Raw genomic sequence first — 12,871 nt, forward strand, 5'->3', positions numbered from 1 at the left:
GCTCGCTACAGAAAAAAAAGCCCGGTACTGAAAAAAAGCTCGCTACAGGAAAAAAAGCCCGGTACTGAAAAAAAGCTCGCTACAGAAAAAAAAAGCCCGCTACAGAAAAAAAGCCCGCTACAGAAAAAAAGCCCGGTACTGAAAAAAAGCTCGCTACAGGAAAAAAAAAGCCCGCTACGGGAAAAAAAAACAACGCTACACCAAGAATGTTAAAAGCACTCATGAGAACCAGACTAATCTCCTGTGTTGCCTTGGTAAATAGTTGTTGTGAGAGCCAAAAGCCTCTGAGAATGCGTGCCTAGGTCGTTAGTGGTCTTGCATAGAATAGATTTGTAGTTCCAAGTCGTATCATACACTTTTTAGGCCATATCAGGTCGTATCCCCCTCCCGTGAGCCATAGATAGTCGTCATGGATAGTCGTGGGTATCAAGCATCCTTATTACAGTGGGTCGTGGGAGGTTGAGGTCCATATTCTTAATCGTCTAGGACTCCCGTTACGACTCTCCCAAGCCACAGAGAAGATCAATCGGATTTTAACATAACATAAGAACATGGGAACATAGGAGTCTGGGTGATTTTCCCGTTCATGGCGTAGAAGTCGCGTAAAACTATCATTAGGATCACAAACCAGTCCACGGAAATCCCAGGAACATCTACGAGAGGCTTTTCAACCAGGCGAACTAAGGCTTGAGACCGCAGAGTGAGGCTTGTGAGGCGTTCAGAACGATGACTTAATGCACTCTGCTGTATGGGATAAGGCTATCACTCTCTCGTGGGGGCGGTGCGGTGGGCGGTGGATGGCTATAGTGGTGGTGGTGGTGGTGGTGGTGCATGGTTGTGTCAGCGCGGGATGGGGGGCGAGCTGGAGCAAGGCTGGAGGTGCACGAGAGACAACACAGAGCACACACCTGGTCAGCTCAACCTCAGCGCCTCAGTCTTCTTCGGCGAGGCAGTGCGGGCGGGTGTGTGTGTGTCCTCTCGCCGCGCGCCGCTCCCCTCACGCACCAGCTAATCTCCCCACCAGGCCCTCGGGAGGCGGTGACAGCTCTGCGTGGTGAGCCGCCGAGGTGGAGGAGAACTTGAGGACTAAGCTAAGAAGGGTAGATGAGCCAGTGCCCAGCGAATTTCGATACACGTAATTTCCATGCCCGAGTCTCGTCCCCTCTGTGCCTAAGGTGACCGCTGGCGTGTGGAGACTCGCGCAAGGTTATAAGGACAAGTGAGGTGCTGTGCTCTCCTGCCCCCTGCTCCCTACCACCCCAACTTCAAATGCCTTTCCCCCTTCCCCTCCCCCTCACTGGCTTGAACTCCACTCCTCAGCGTTAGCAAGACGTAAACAAACTAAAATCAGTGTTATGTCCCTCGGGAGTAAATCAAAACCCAACTTTCGGTGATTTAAAGTTAATGAAGAAAAAACTCATCCGTGAAAATGTAGTTAACTCCCACAATGAAGTAATAAGTGAAAGACAGTTTAGGACAAAAACTCGAAGAACAATACCCGCCACAATGGACGCTGAGTATTGAGCGAGACTGTGCAAGGATTAAAAGAAAAAAAGAATTAATTGTTACATTCAATGGCTTGTACTTAGGAAACTGCCAGAGATGAGGGACGTTATATTGACCGCGCTGTGATGTTTGGGTAACTTCAATGAGACAGCAGCGAGTGATCAGAAACTTCAACGCGGCAGCAACGAGTGATCGGAATCTTCGAGCGAAACTTCTTGAAAATTTTGAAGTTTCTTGCTCATCTGGAGATCAACAACGACACTAACTAAGTCGATAAACAATGAAGAGGCAAAAATAAAACAGATAAAGATAAAAAAACACCCACAGATAAGAAACTAACCGAAACACACTCTTGGAAACTACCTTCATTGCTGGAAGAGAGGAAGGAAAGAAAATATAAGAAGAGAAAAAGGAAGATAAGCGAAGAAAAAGAAAAGGAGGAAGACGCTCTACATGAAAAGAAAGAGAAAAGGAGAGGAAAAAAAGCGAGAAAGAAGAGGAGGAGGAAGCTGCTCGGAAAAGGAAGGCGGCGAGGTATGATGAGCCACGTGAAGAAGGCTCTGGGCCGCTCCTGTGATGCAAATGACGGCCCCGCCTGGTTCGCGGCCGCCGACCCGGAGATGCCCCAGCCCCACCAGGCCCCGTCCCGCCCCGAGGAACGCGCGGGTTGCCGGGGCGAGGAGGAGGAGCACCCCATCGATACCGTGAGCCTCTCGTCCAGGAAGAGTGACCGAGCCTTCAAGAGCCGCTGGGGGAAGGACGCGAAGAGGCACAAGAGAGCGTATCCATCGGCGGTGAGTTGATGGGAAGGATAATTAGGATGCTAACAAGGCTTATGATAATGATGATAAAGGAAAACCAATAGAAGAGTTAGAAGACTTAAAGAGATAAGGTATAATATTAAGAGGCACAGGAGAGCGTATCCTTCGGCGGTGAGTTGATGGGAAGGATAATTAGGATGCTGACAAGGCTAATGATGATGATGATAAAGGAAAACCAATATAAGAGTTAGAAGCAGGGTTCCAAATTATCGTATTCAAAACCACTCAGCACGTCGTATTTCCCGGTTTCTGAGTCACAGCTATCGCAAACAAACTCCAATAAGTAATGATTTTAACGAGAACTTTAACTGGAATTTCGTTATCTGTGTGGGTAGGAAATTTTTTAACCCTGGAACCGATAAATGCGATGTTTTGAGTACGATAACTTGGCAACGCTGGTTAGAAGGCTTCAAGAGATAAGGCGTAAGATTAGGCTTTTGTTTAATGAGGTTCTTACTTAGGCCTATATTATCAAACTCAGAAACCGTAGTATTTATATATTTAAAGAAAGTTCTCGTAGAGGTTGTCGGGGTTTAAACCAATATAATAGTTAGAAGGCGTAAGATTAGGCTTTTGTTTAATGTTCTTACTTGGGACCTTATTACCAAACTCAGAAACCTTAGTATATTTAAAAAGGCTCTCGCAGAGGTTGTAGGGGTTTCTTTGGGTGGTTTCTTGACCCTAGCGGTAGTTGTGGGAGGCTTCTGCGTCATGAACAGGAAGAAAATGTAGTGCTTCTCTCGTCTTAAAAAAAATATAGTCGTAACAAGAATCCGAAACGTTTGATAATACCAGTCTTAGGCTCGTGTGTGTGTGTGTGTGTGTGTGTGTGTGTGTGTGTGTGTGTCATAACATCAGTAAGTCTATCTCCATCTTAGTCAATCAACAATGCCCCACCTTCTTCCCCGTTCCCTCTCCTCCTCCTCCTCCTCATCTTCCTCCCCTCACTGCAGCATCCTTACCTTAATTAGCAAACACCTTTTACGGCACATCTCATTTTTTTCCCCTTCCTTCCCCCGCATCTCCGTCTGACCGTGAACTTGTCCTCAAAGAATTTAAGGAACAGGTTTTCGGCAACAATAAAACCAGCCAGTGCATTTCCGCGTGAGCCGTAAAACCAGGACGTACTGACAAGCATATGCCCTCTTTCCTTCCTTCCTTTCTTCCTTCATTGTCTCTCTTTCATCCCTCCTTCCTTTTTCGATTAGCGGGCTTCTTTTTCATTATTGTTTTCTGTTTTGCCCTTGAGCTGTTTTCTTTGGTGTTCTACTTTTTCCCTTGTTTTTCACGCTCCCTTGTCTCACTTTCTCCTGCATACATCCTCTTTCTTCCTTTCTTCCTTCCTTTCTTCATTCTCTCCTCCATCCCTCCTTCCTTCTATCTCCTCCCCTTATACTTTTTTTTTCCTTCTTTAATACACTCCCTATGTCTCACTTCTTCCCTGTATGCATCCTTTTCCCTTTCTTCCTTCCTTCATTCATTCATTCATTCGCTTTCACCCCTCCTTCCTTCTATCTCCTCCCTTTCTACTTTTCCCTTCTTTAATAACCTTCCTATGGCTCACTTCCTCCCTTCAAATATCCTCTTCCCTTTCTTCCTTCCTTCATTCATTCATTCATTCACTCGCTTTCACGCCTCCTTCCTTCTATCTACTTTTTTCCCTTCTTTAATATCCCTCCAATGTCTCACTTCCTTCATGACTCCCTCTCTCCCTCCCTCTCTCTCTCTCCCTTCCTTGTTCTCCTCTCCCGTGAAATATTATCTTGAGGGAGAGCAAGAATGGCCGTCACCTCCGACACCCTACATACAGTTTTCCTGCATGGGCGTCACTCGACTCCCTTTGTAGCGGCCCCGATCCCGATCCCGTTCAAGGCAAGGTTAGGCGGCGCGTTCGATCTGATTTATTCTAGAGGGGATATTATTTTGTGATCCTTTTTGAAAATGTCATGGCCAGGAAGGGTAAGGCGGCGTTGTTGTTTAGCTCAGGTGTTTCCGAGGGTATGTAAGATGTCTGTGTGTGTGTGTGTGTGTGTGTGTGTGTGTGTGTGTGTGTGTGTGTGTGTGTGTGTGTGTGTGTGTGTGTGTGTGTGAGTGTGTGTGTTTTGGGGTATTTCAGGTAAAGTTGGAGTATATCGAAGGGAAGAAATAGTTAAGTGACATACGAGGCACCGATCTGCGTGTGTGTGTGTGTGTGTTTTGTGTCAGTTCAGGTAAAGTTGTAGTATATCGAAGGGAAGAAATAGTTAAGTGATAGACGAGTCACAGATACAATACTTCAAGCCGCTGTCATTGTTCCGATAAGACAATGGAACGCTTTTTTCTTTTTCTTTTTTTGTTTTTCAGTGGAGGATGGGTGTCCCCCTCCCACCCATCATCACCACCACCTCCATCACCTCCACCCTACTATCGGGGAGCGCCTCACGTCACGCCCTCCCCCCACCCCACGCCCACCCCACCCCGCCTTGCCTCACGCTCGGAAATGTGGCGCGCGCTCCCTCGGATGTGACGCTCCATTGCTGCTCCGCTCAAGCGCGTCAGGAGCCGAAGGGGGGGAGGGGGGGGAGGGGGGGGCCTGCTTCTTCGCGAGGGGAGCAGGGCGAGTGTTGCCGAGGGACGGGTACTCAAGGCTCAGGGAGTGGGGGGAGGTGAAGGATAGCGGCATAGGCATACGTGGGAACTATGAGGAATTAAAAGTGAAGGATATTTTTTGTATGACGCTCGTGGGAAGAAGGATAGGCGTACATGGGAACTATAGGGAGTGAGGAATGAAGGATGTCTCTTATCTTTTCTATAACCTTCAGTGTGATTTACAGCGATGAGTCTCCCTGTGTTTTGCTATGTTACGTGGGTTCTTATATAACGCTCGTGAGGGGGGAAAGGATTATAGGCATGCGTTGGGCCTAAAAGGAGTAAGGAGTGAAGGATGTTTTCTTGTCTAACGGTCGTGGGAAGCAGAAGAATTATAGGCATAGGTGGGAGCAAAAAGGAATTAGGAGTGAGGGATGGCTCTTGTATAACGTTGGGGGGGGGGGGGGTTAGAGAAGGAAAATAGACATACGTGGAGGTTAAAAGGAGTTAGGAGTGAAGAATGACCCTTGTATTCATTGATAAGAGGGAGTTGTGGTACATCCATAAGGCAGGTATTTAAGACTCTGAGGGCGAAGAACTTGAGGTATACATTCAATAGGTGCCTGTAGGGATAGGATAATGGTTCTTGATAGTGAGGTAGACAATGGTAGAGGTAGTGTAGATAAGTTTAGATGGTGAAGATAGGTATAATAGTGAGATAGACAATGGTAGAGGTAGTGTAGATAGGTGTAATAGTGAGATAGATAATGTGGAGGTAGGGTAGATAGGTTTAGATGGTAGAGATAGGTATAAAAATGATATATATATTGGTATAGGTAGTGTAGATAGGTTTAGATGGTGGAGATAGGTATAATGTGGATATAGATTTTGGTGTAGATAGTGAGGGACGGGTTCTTGGTGCATCCAGAGAAAACAGGTGCTCGAGGTACTGAAGAGACCGAACGTTTTCCAGCCCAAGGTCGTGAGGTGAAGGTGTGTCTCGGGGAAGGTAATGGAGGGGGAAGGCGATTCTTAACAAGGCCTTCAAGGAGTCAGGCCACGCTTGTTATTTAAATTGAACAATGAAGCTGCCAAGGCCTCCAGAACAGCTATTTTGTTTCTAGGCTGTTTTCTTTTCGTCCCCAAGAACTTTTATTAGATACAGGCTCATGACTCCTTTGCATTTAGACTGAAGGAGCTGGACGTGTGTTACTTAAATGCAAAAATGAAGCTGCCAAGGCCTCCAGAACAGCTATTTTGTTCCTAGGCTGTTTTATTTTCGTCCCCAAGAACTGTTATAGACACGGGCTCAAGACTCCCTTACATTTAGACTGAAGGAGCTGGACGTATGTTACTTAAATGCAAAAATTAAGCTGCCAAGGCCTCCAGAACAGCTATTTTGTTCTTAGGCAGTTTTCTTTTCGTCCCTAAGAACCGTTATAGATACAAACTCATGACTCCTTTGCATTTTGAATTTGAATTTTCGCTCCTATAAAATACTTGTGAACATTGGTGAATCCTGTCATACAAGGACCGTAGAGTGAGGGGAGAGGGAGAGGGCGGGGAGAGCGAGGGGTGAAAGAAACAGCCATCTGACTATCTCCGGCAGCTTCCACCCATCCTTCGTGAACGGTGGAGCGGCGTGCGTGTCTCTCCTGCCCCGGCGACGCCCTTCCCCGACACGTTTCCTTTTGAAATCAGACGAGAGTGTGTGAAGATGTGTCTCAGCTCGGCCTGGAAAAGGGAAAAGGAGAGGAAACGAACCGCAACTGCCTGGGAGAAAAAAACGAAAAGAGAAACTTACCTTGATTTGGTTTTGATTTGATTTCTTTTCATCAGAACTCCGTCCCCTTAGCAGCAAATATATGAGGCTTGTTTTTTTTTTTTATTATGAATTCCGCCGTTGATTAAAAAAAAAGACTTTATTCTTCTCCATCATTCTTAAAATCAAATACAAAAATCATTCATTCGTTTATTCATTCTGCTGTTGAAAAGAAAAAAATAGAAACTGAAAAAAAACACGTAAAATTACACACTCACACAAGTTATTTTTCCCCGAGTCATAAAATGAAAACCCTCAAATTCACAGACGTGTATACAATGTGTTATCGTAATAAAATCTCAGAACAATACCGGCGAATAGAGAGTGTCAATAGGAGGGTGGCGGCGGCGGCGGGGGCGGGGACGGTGGTGGTGGTGGTGGTGGTGGTGGTTTTGACTGACCCTCCTTCCTGGGGCCGCGGCGGGAAGGAGTCTAGCAAAGAACCTGACGAAGGGGAGGACTTGGAGCTGTAGTAGTAGTAGTAGTAGTAGTAGTAGTAGTAGTAAGGGGTTTTTATACGGTAACGGAAACAGCTTAAGGTAAATAAACAAAGAAGAGGAAAAATATAAAGCCCGATAATCGCTGCTCTTGCAAAATCAAACAGAAGGAGTGGCCAGAAGAGGTGCCTTGAGTAGTAGAAATAGAAGCAGTAGCAGCAGTAATAGTAGTAGTAGCAGTAGTAGTAATAGTAGTAGTAGTAGTAGTAGTAAGAATAGTACCTAGTGTTTTGGGGAGTTTAAATCAATTCTTTGCTGATTTTCTACACAACATATTATTTTTATCTTCTCTATTCCTCTTTATTCCTTTCATATCGCCGTTTACTGAGCAACTTTATTGATAGTTGTAGTAGTAGTAGTAGTAGTAGTGTTTTGGGTAGTTTAAATCAATTCTTTGCTGATTTTCTACACAACATAATATTTTTATCTTCCTTATTCCTCTTTATTCCTTTCATATCGACGTTTACTGAGCAACTTTATTGATTTCTCTTTCCTATTGTTTGTTTCCTTGTTCGTGTGTATTGTTGTGTTTTTGTTTCAATCTCTGGCCCGAAACGGTGATGGGATGGGCGAGTCACGTGTCTCCCCTTTGGTCGTGTTTACATTCTGATCCTCTTTGGAAAGCCTCTTGATTTAGCTGACTTTGATCGGGTCGAAGTATAGTTTTCTTCTCTCAATCGATAGCTCTTAGTGTGTCATAAATTCTGACCTTGTTTTGCCATTCTTCTATTGTATTTTTCTTTATTCTGTGTTGGTCTCATAAAATGTAGTTACAGATGAATTTTTGTTTTAGTATATCTCTTTTTTTTTTTTTTTTTTTTTTTTTTTTTACAACAAAGGAGACAGCTCAAGGGCACAAAAAAAGGAAACAATAATAAAAAAAAAGCCCGCTACTCGCTGCTCTTAAAAAAAAAATCAAAAGAGGTGGCCGAAAGAGAGGTCAATTTCGGGAGTTGACAGCTCTTAGTGTGTGATAAGTTCTGAGACTGTTTTAGGAGCATTTAATTCCTTGTTTTGTCATTTTTCTGTTGTGTTTATCTTTAATTCACATCCAAAACATGAACATTTGATTTTTCGTTTCAGTATATCCAGTTGTATATCATCGTGAAGGATAAGTTTTAAGACGGTTTTAGGAGTATTTTCAATTCTTTGTTTTGTAATCATCCTTTTTATCTAATTCTAAAGAAAATACGAACAGATTGATTTTCGTTTCAATAAACCTAACGATACACCTCCAAATGGATACGATGTTAAGTTTTTAGGCTATTTTAGGAGTAGCTAATTCATTGTTTTATTACTTTTTGTTGTTGTTTTTTATTTATCTTCCATCTAATTCTCATAAAACACTATAACAAATAAATTCTCCCTTCAATAAGATACTTGAGCACCCGGTGAAGCCTTGAATGAACATATGCCAAACAAATATAAACGCAAACACACTCCTGAATAAATGAATGAATATATGAATGTCTAACTAGAGACAAAAAAAAAAAAATACTTGCGCTAGTTCATGTATAATATTTTCCTTAACGGGACTGGCGGAGGAAAAAACGGACCCGCTGCTCAAGATTTGTGTGTTTGGAAGTGAGCGACAGGGTGCAATTTATGGCCGTACTCCCTCCATGCTTGCGGTAAACTGTATAAAATCAGATAAAATAAGCGTTTGTTTTTATCGACGTGGCTTGGAGGTAAAGAGAAAGTGCGTTGGTGTGTTGTGATGTGTTGTTTTTGTGTGTGTGTTGTCCTGGGATAGACACGGGGAGGAGGAGGAGGGGGAAGAAGGGGAGAGGAGGAGGAGGAGGAGGGAGAATGGGAAGGAATATGGGCCAGGGGTCGAGATGTGATAGATGGCAGGAGAAACACGTCTATTTTTCCTTTTCCCTTTTCCTTTTCTCTGTTTTCCTTTTGTTTCCTATTTCTTCCTCTTTCCTTTCCATATATTTCTTCTATTTACTTCTATATGTATTTGCTATTCTGTTTTCTATGTCTTTTTTTACTTCTTTTGTTTCCTATTGCTTCCTCTTTCTATTTACTTATATATGTATTTGCTATTCTGTTTTCTATGTCTTTTTTTTACTTCTTTTCCTTTGTGTTGGTGTGTTGTGTTGTCCTGGAAATCAAAATGGCAGGAAAAAGGAGGAAGAAGAGGAGGAGGAGAAGGAGAAAGAGAGAGTTAAGGGAATATGGGAGATACGAGAGGTGTGTGTGTTGTGTTGTTTTCTGAGCATTATCCTGGTAATCGACATAGCAAGAAGGAGGAAAAGGAAGAGGAGGAGGAGGGAGAGTTCGGATATATTGGGCAGAGTTCGAGTTGTAACAGATGAAAGGCGAGATGCGTCAAGCGAGTGTGTGTGTGTGTGTGTGTGTGTGTGTGTGTGTGTGTGTGTGTGTGTGTGTGTGTGTGTGTGTGTGTTGTCCTGGAGATAAACAACAACGAGGAGAAGAAGGAGGAGGAGGAGGAGGAGGGAGAGACTCGAAGGAAATATGGGACAGAGTTCAAGATGTGATTGATACAAGGCGAGATGCGTCAGGCAGCCTTCAAGCTCCCAACCATTTGTCTCGCCTCAGGGACGGTCCAAATACCTGCATCGCGGAATCCGGGTCACGTGTCGAGGATATAATGCAAATTCCTCAAAGATACTCTCTCCCCGGTAACCTCCTCCTCTTCTTTAACCTCGTCTTGTCGCCTTTCATCTTAGGTTCTCGGGATTTCGCCTCTCATCCTCTTTTCTGGCTCTCTTTCTCTCTCTCTCTTCGTTTTATCCTTTTTCGTTGTTGTGGCCTGTTTCGGTTGTTTTCCTTTTTCTTCTTCTCGTTCTCGTCTTCGTCTTTCTTTTCTTCTTCATATATTCGATGTCGTTTTTGTTATCTTCGTTGTTTTCGTTGTTTTTTGTTTTTATCTCACCTTCGCCTTCATCAATGTTGGTTCTTTTCCTCCTCCTCTTCCTCCTCCTTCTCCTTCTCCACTTCCTCCTTCTGCTCCTTTTCTTCCTCATAATTCTCATTCTCCTCATTTCTGTCCCTATCTTCGTTCTTTATCTCTTTTTAGCTTTCCTTATCATCATCATTATTGGCTCTCCTATTTCTCCTCCTTTTCTTCCACTTTTTCCTTCTCCTCCTATTCCTCCTCTTCCTTATCCTCGTTTCTATCGGTATCTTCAATTTTCGTATCTTTTTTATCTTTTCATCCTCATGGTTACCTCTCCTCCTCTTCCTTCTCCTCCTCCTCTTTTTCTATTATTTTTCTGCTCTTCGTTCCTATCGCTCTCCTTTCTCCGTTTCTCGTCTGTTTATCTTTCCCTATCATCAATGTTGCCTCTCCTCCTCCTCCTCCTCCTCCTCTTTTTCCTATTATGTTTCTGCTCTTCGTTTCTATCGCTCTCCTCTCTCCGTTTCTCGCCTGTTTATTTTTCCTTATCATCAATGTTGCCTCTCCTCCTCCTCCTCCTCCTCCTCCTCCCCGCGACAGTCTGCGTGGTTCAGGGGCGCGCCGCTGACACACTCTCACACCTGACGACGGCGGCGCTGAATATTTTGGTTTCGATCCGCGGCCCGATAGTTCAAGGTCTCGGTGGGGGGGTGGGGGGAGAAAGTGCGGCGCGGGTCACGGGAATTTGTCTTAAAGGATGTAGAAAGGTTTATATCAATCCTTTGTTGAGGGGGGAGGGGGAGGAGGAGGGGCGGGGAGAGGTATGTGTGGGAGGGGGAGGGGAAGGGGTATGTGTGTGGGGGGGGAGGATGGGGGTATGTGTGTGGGGGAAGGAGGGGAAGGGGTATGGTATGTGTGTGGGAGGGAGGGGTATCTGTGTGTGTGTTTGTGTGTGTGGGGGGGGGGGGGGAAGGAGGGAAGGGGTATGGTATGTGTGTGGGGGAGAAGGGGGTATGTGAGTGTATGTGTGTGTGTGTGTGTGTGTGTGTGTGTGTGTGTGTGTGTGTGTGTGTTTCTTATTATCCAGTTTTTTCATTCATCTATAATCTCCTTCTCCCTATTTATCATTCTCTCTTCTTTCTCCTATTTCATCACACAATCTTCTATCCATTGCACAATCTCATTTTTACTCATCATATTTATTCCATTTTTTCTTCTCTTCCTCTCCCTATTTCATTTTTCTTTCTTCTATTCTTGCCCTTTTTCTTCTCTTCCCTTCCCTGTTTCTTTATTTATTTATATTCCTGTTTCTTTTTCCTATTCATTTTTCATCATAATTACCTTATTCATTACTCTATCCATCGCACTATCTTCTCCCTAATCATCATAATCATCACACAATTTCTCTATCCCTCCCATTCATCACATATTTGTCTTCTTATTAATCACTCCATCTCTCTATTCCTGTTCATCATGTATTCCACTTTTCCTTCTTTCCATTCATCACATTTTCATTTTTATCAGTCTTCGTTTTCTTCTGTTTTGTAGCTTTTCTAATCATTTTTTGCTTTTTCCTTCTTTTCTTCCTTATTTTTCCTTCCCTTTTCTTCTTTCCCATTTATTTTATTCTCATTTTTATCACTGTCTTCGTTTTTCTTCTCTTCTTTAGCTTTTCTTATCATTTTTTCCACTGTTTCTCCTTTTCTTCCTTATTTTTCCTTCCCTTTTCTTCTTTCCCATTTATTTTATTCTCATTTTTATCACTGTCTTCGTTTTTCTTCTCTTCTGTAGCTTTTCTTATCATTTTTTCTTCTGTTTCTCCTTTTCTTCCCTATTTTTCCTTCCCTTTTCTTCTTTCCCATTCATCACATCCTCCTTTTCGTTTTTTTTCTTCTCTTTTTTTGCGTTTCTTATCATTATTGCCTCTCCTTCTTCCCTTCCCTATTTTTCCTTCATCTTATTCATCACTCAATCTCTCTATTCCTGTTAATCATTCATTCCTCTTTTTCCTCCTCTTCACCACACACATAACTCATCACTCAATCTCTATTCCTATTAATCATTCATTCCTCTTTTTCCTCCTCTTCACCACAGACACAGTTACTCACTTCCTGAAAATCCCGTCATTGAGGAAAACCATTGAAGGGCGTAACAAGGGAACGTGTAATGAACGTGTAATGAACGTCTGACCACGGCACTGACCACGGCACTCACCACACACACACACACACACACACGTTCAAAGGCCACCGTTCTTTGCCATTTGCGAGTCGCCTTTTTATATTCGCTTCCGTCTCCTGCGTAAAACCGGGTCGCGAGTTCGCTTGGTCGCGGTCGGTTTCCCTTCGCCCTCAAAACCCACGACCTTGAGATTTGATAATTATCGCTCCGTATTTCCTTCTTCCGGTGATTCGTACGGTAAGGGAAAGGGAAATGCCGTATAGAAGGGACGTGTTGATGAAGGGAGGATAGACTGTCACCTTCCTCCTCTTCCTCCTCCTCGCTGATGTCTTTTTTTTCACTGATTTTTAAAGTTATCGCTCCGTGTTTCCTTCTTCCGGTGATTCGTACGGTAAGGGAAAGGGAAATGCCGTATAGAAGGAACGTGTTGATGAAGGGAGGATAGACTGTCACCTGCCTCCTCTTCCCCCTCCTCGCTGATGTCTTTTTTTACTGATATTTAAAGTTGATAGTTAAGTTTGTTGATCTGTTTTTACATCACTTTTTTTTAATGAGTTTGCAATAATGTCTACTTAACTCTTGAAAATCTGACTCTTCTGACAAACTC

The 12,871-nt window shown here is 43.6% G+C and overlaps 1 protein-coding gene across 2 annotated transcripts in view; it reads left to right on the plus strand.

The window, feature by feature from the left end:
* Window positions 1-421: 421 nt before the first annotated feature.
* The window catches only part of LOC127010400 (mucin-5AC-like), a 49,104-nt gene continuing 36,654 nt past the window's right edge, over window positions 422-12,871 (plus strand). Inside the window, exon 1 of one of the 2 annotated variants that reach the window (XM_050884431.1) lies at window positions 422-2,300. In XM_050884431.1, the coding sequence (XP_050740388.1) occupies window positions 2,043-2,300 (258 nt within the window). In that variant the 5' untranslated portion in view covers window positions 422-2,042. The remainder of the gene's footprint in view (window positions 2,301-12,871) is intronic. The other variant, XM_050884432.1, reaches the window with a different exon arrangement.

The sequence above is a fragment of the Eriocheir sinensis genome, chromosome 43 (assembly GCF_024679095.1).
Source record: "Eriocheir sinensis breed Jianghai 21 chromosome 43, ASM2467909v1, whole genome shotgun sequence".
Taxonomy (NCBI): domain Eukaryota; kingdom Metazoa; phylum Arthropoda; class Malacostraca; order Decapoda; family Varunidae; genus Eriocheir; species Eriocheir sinensis.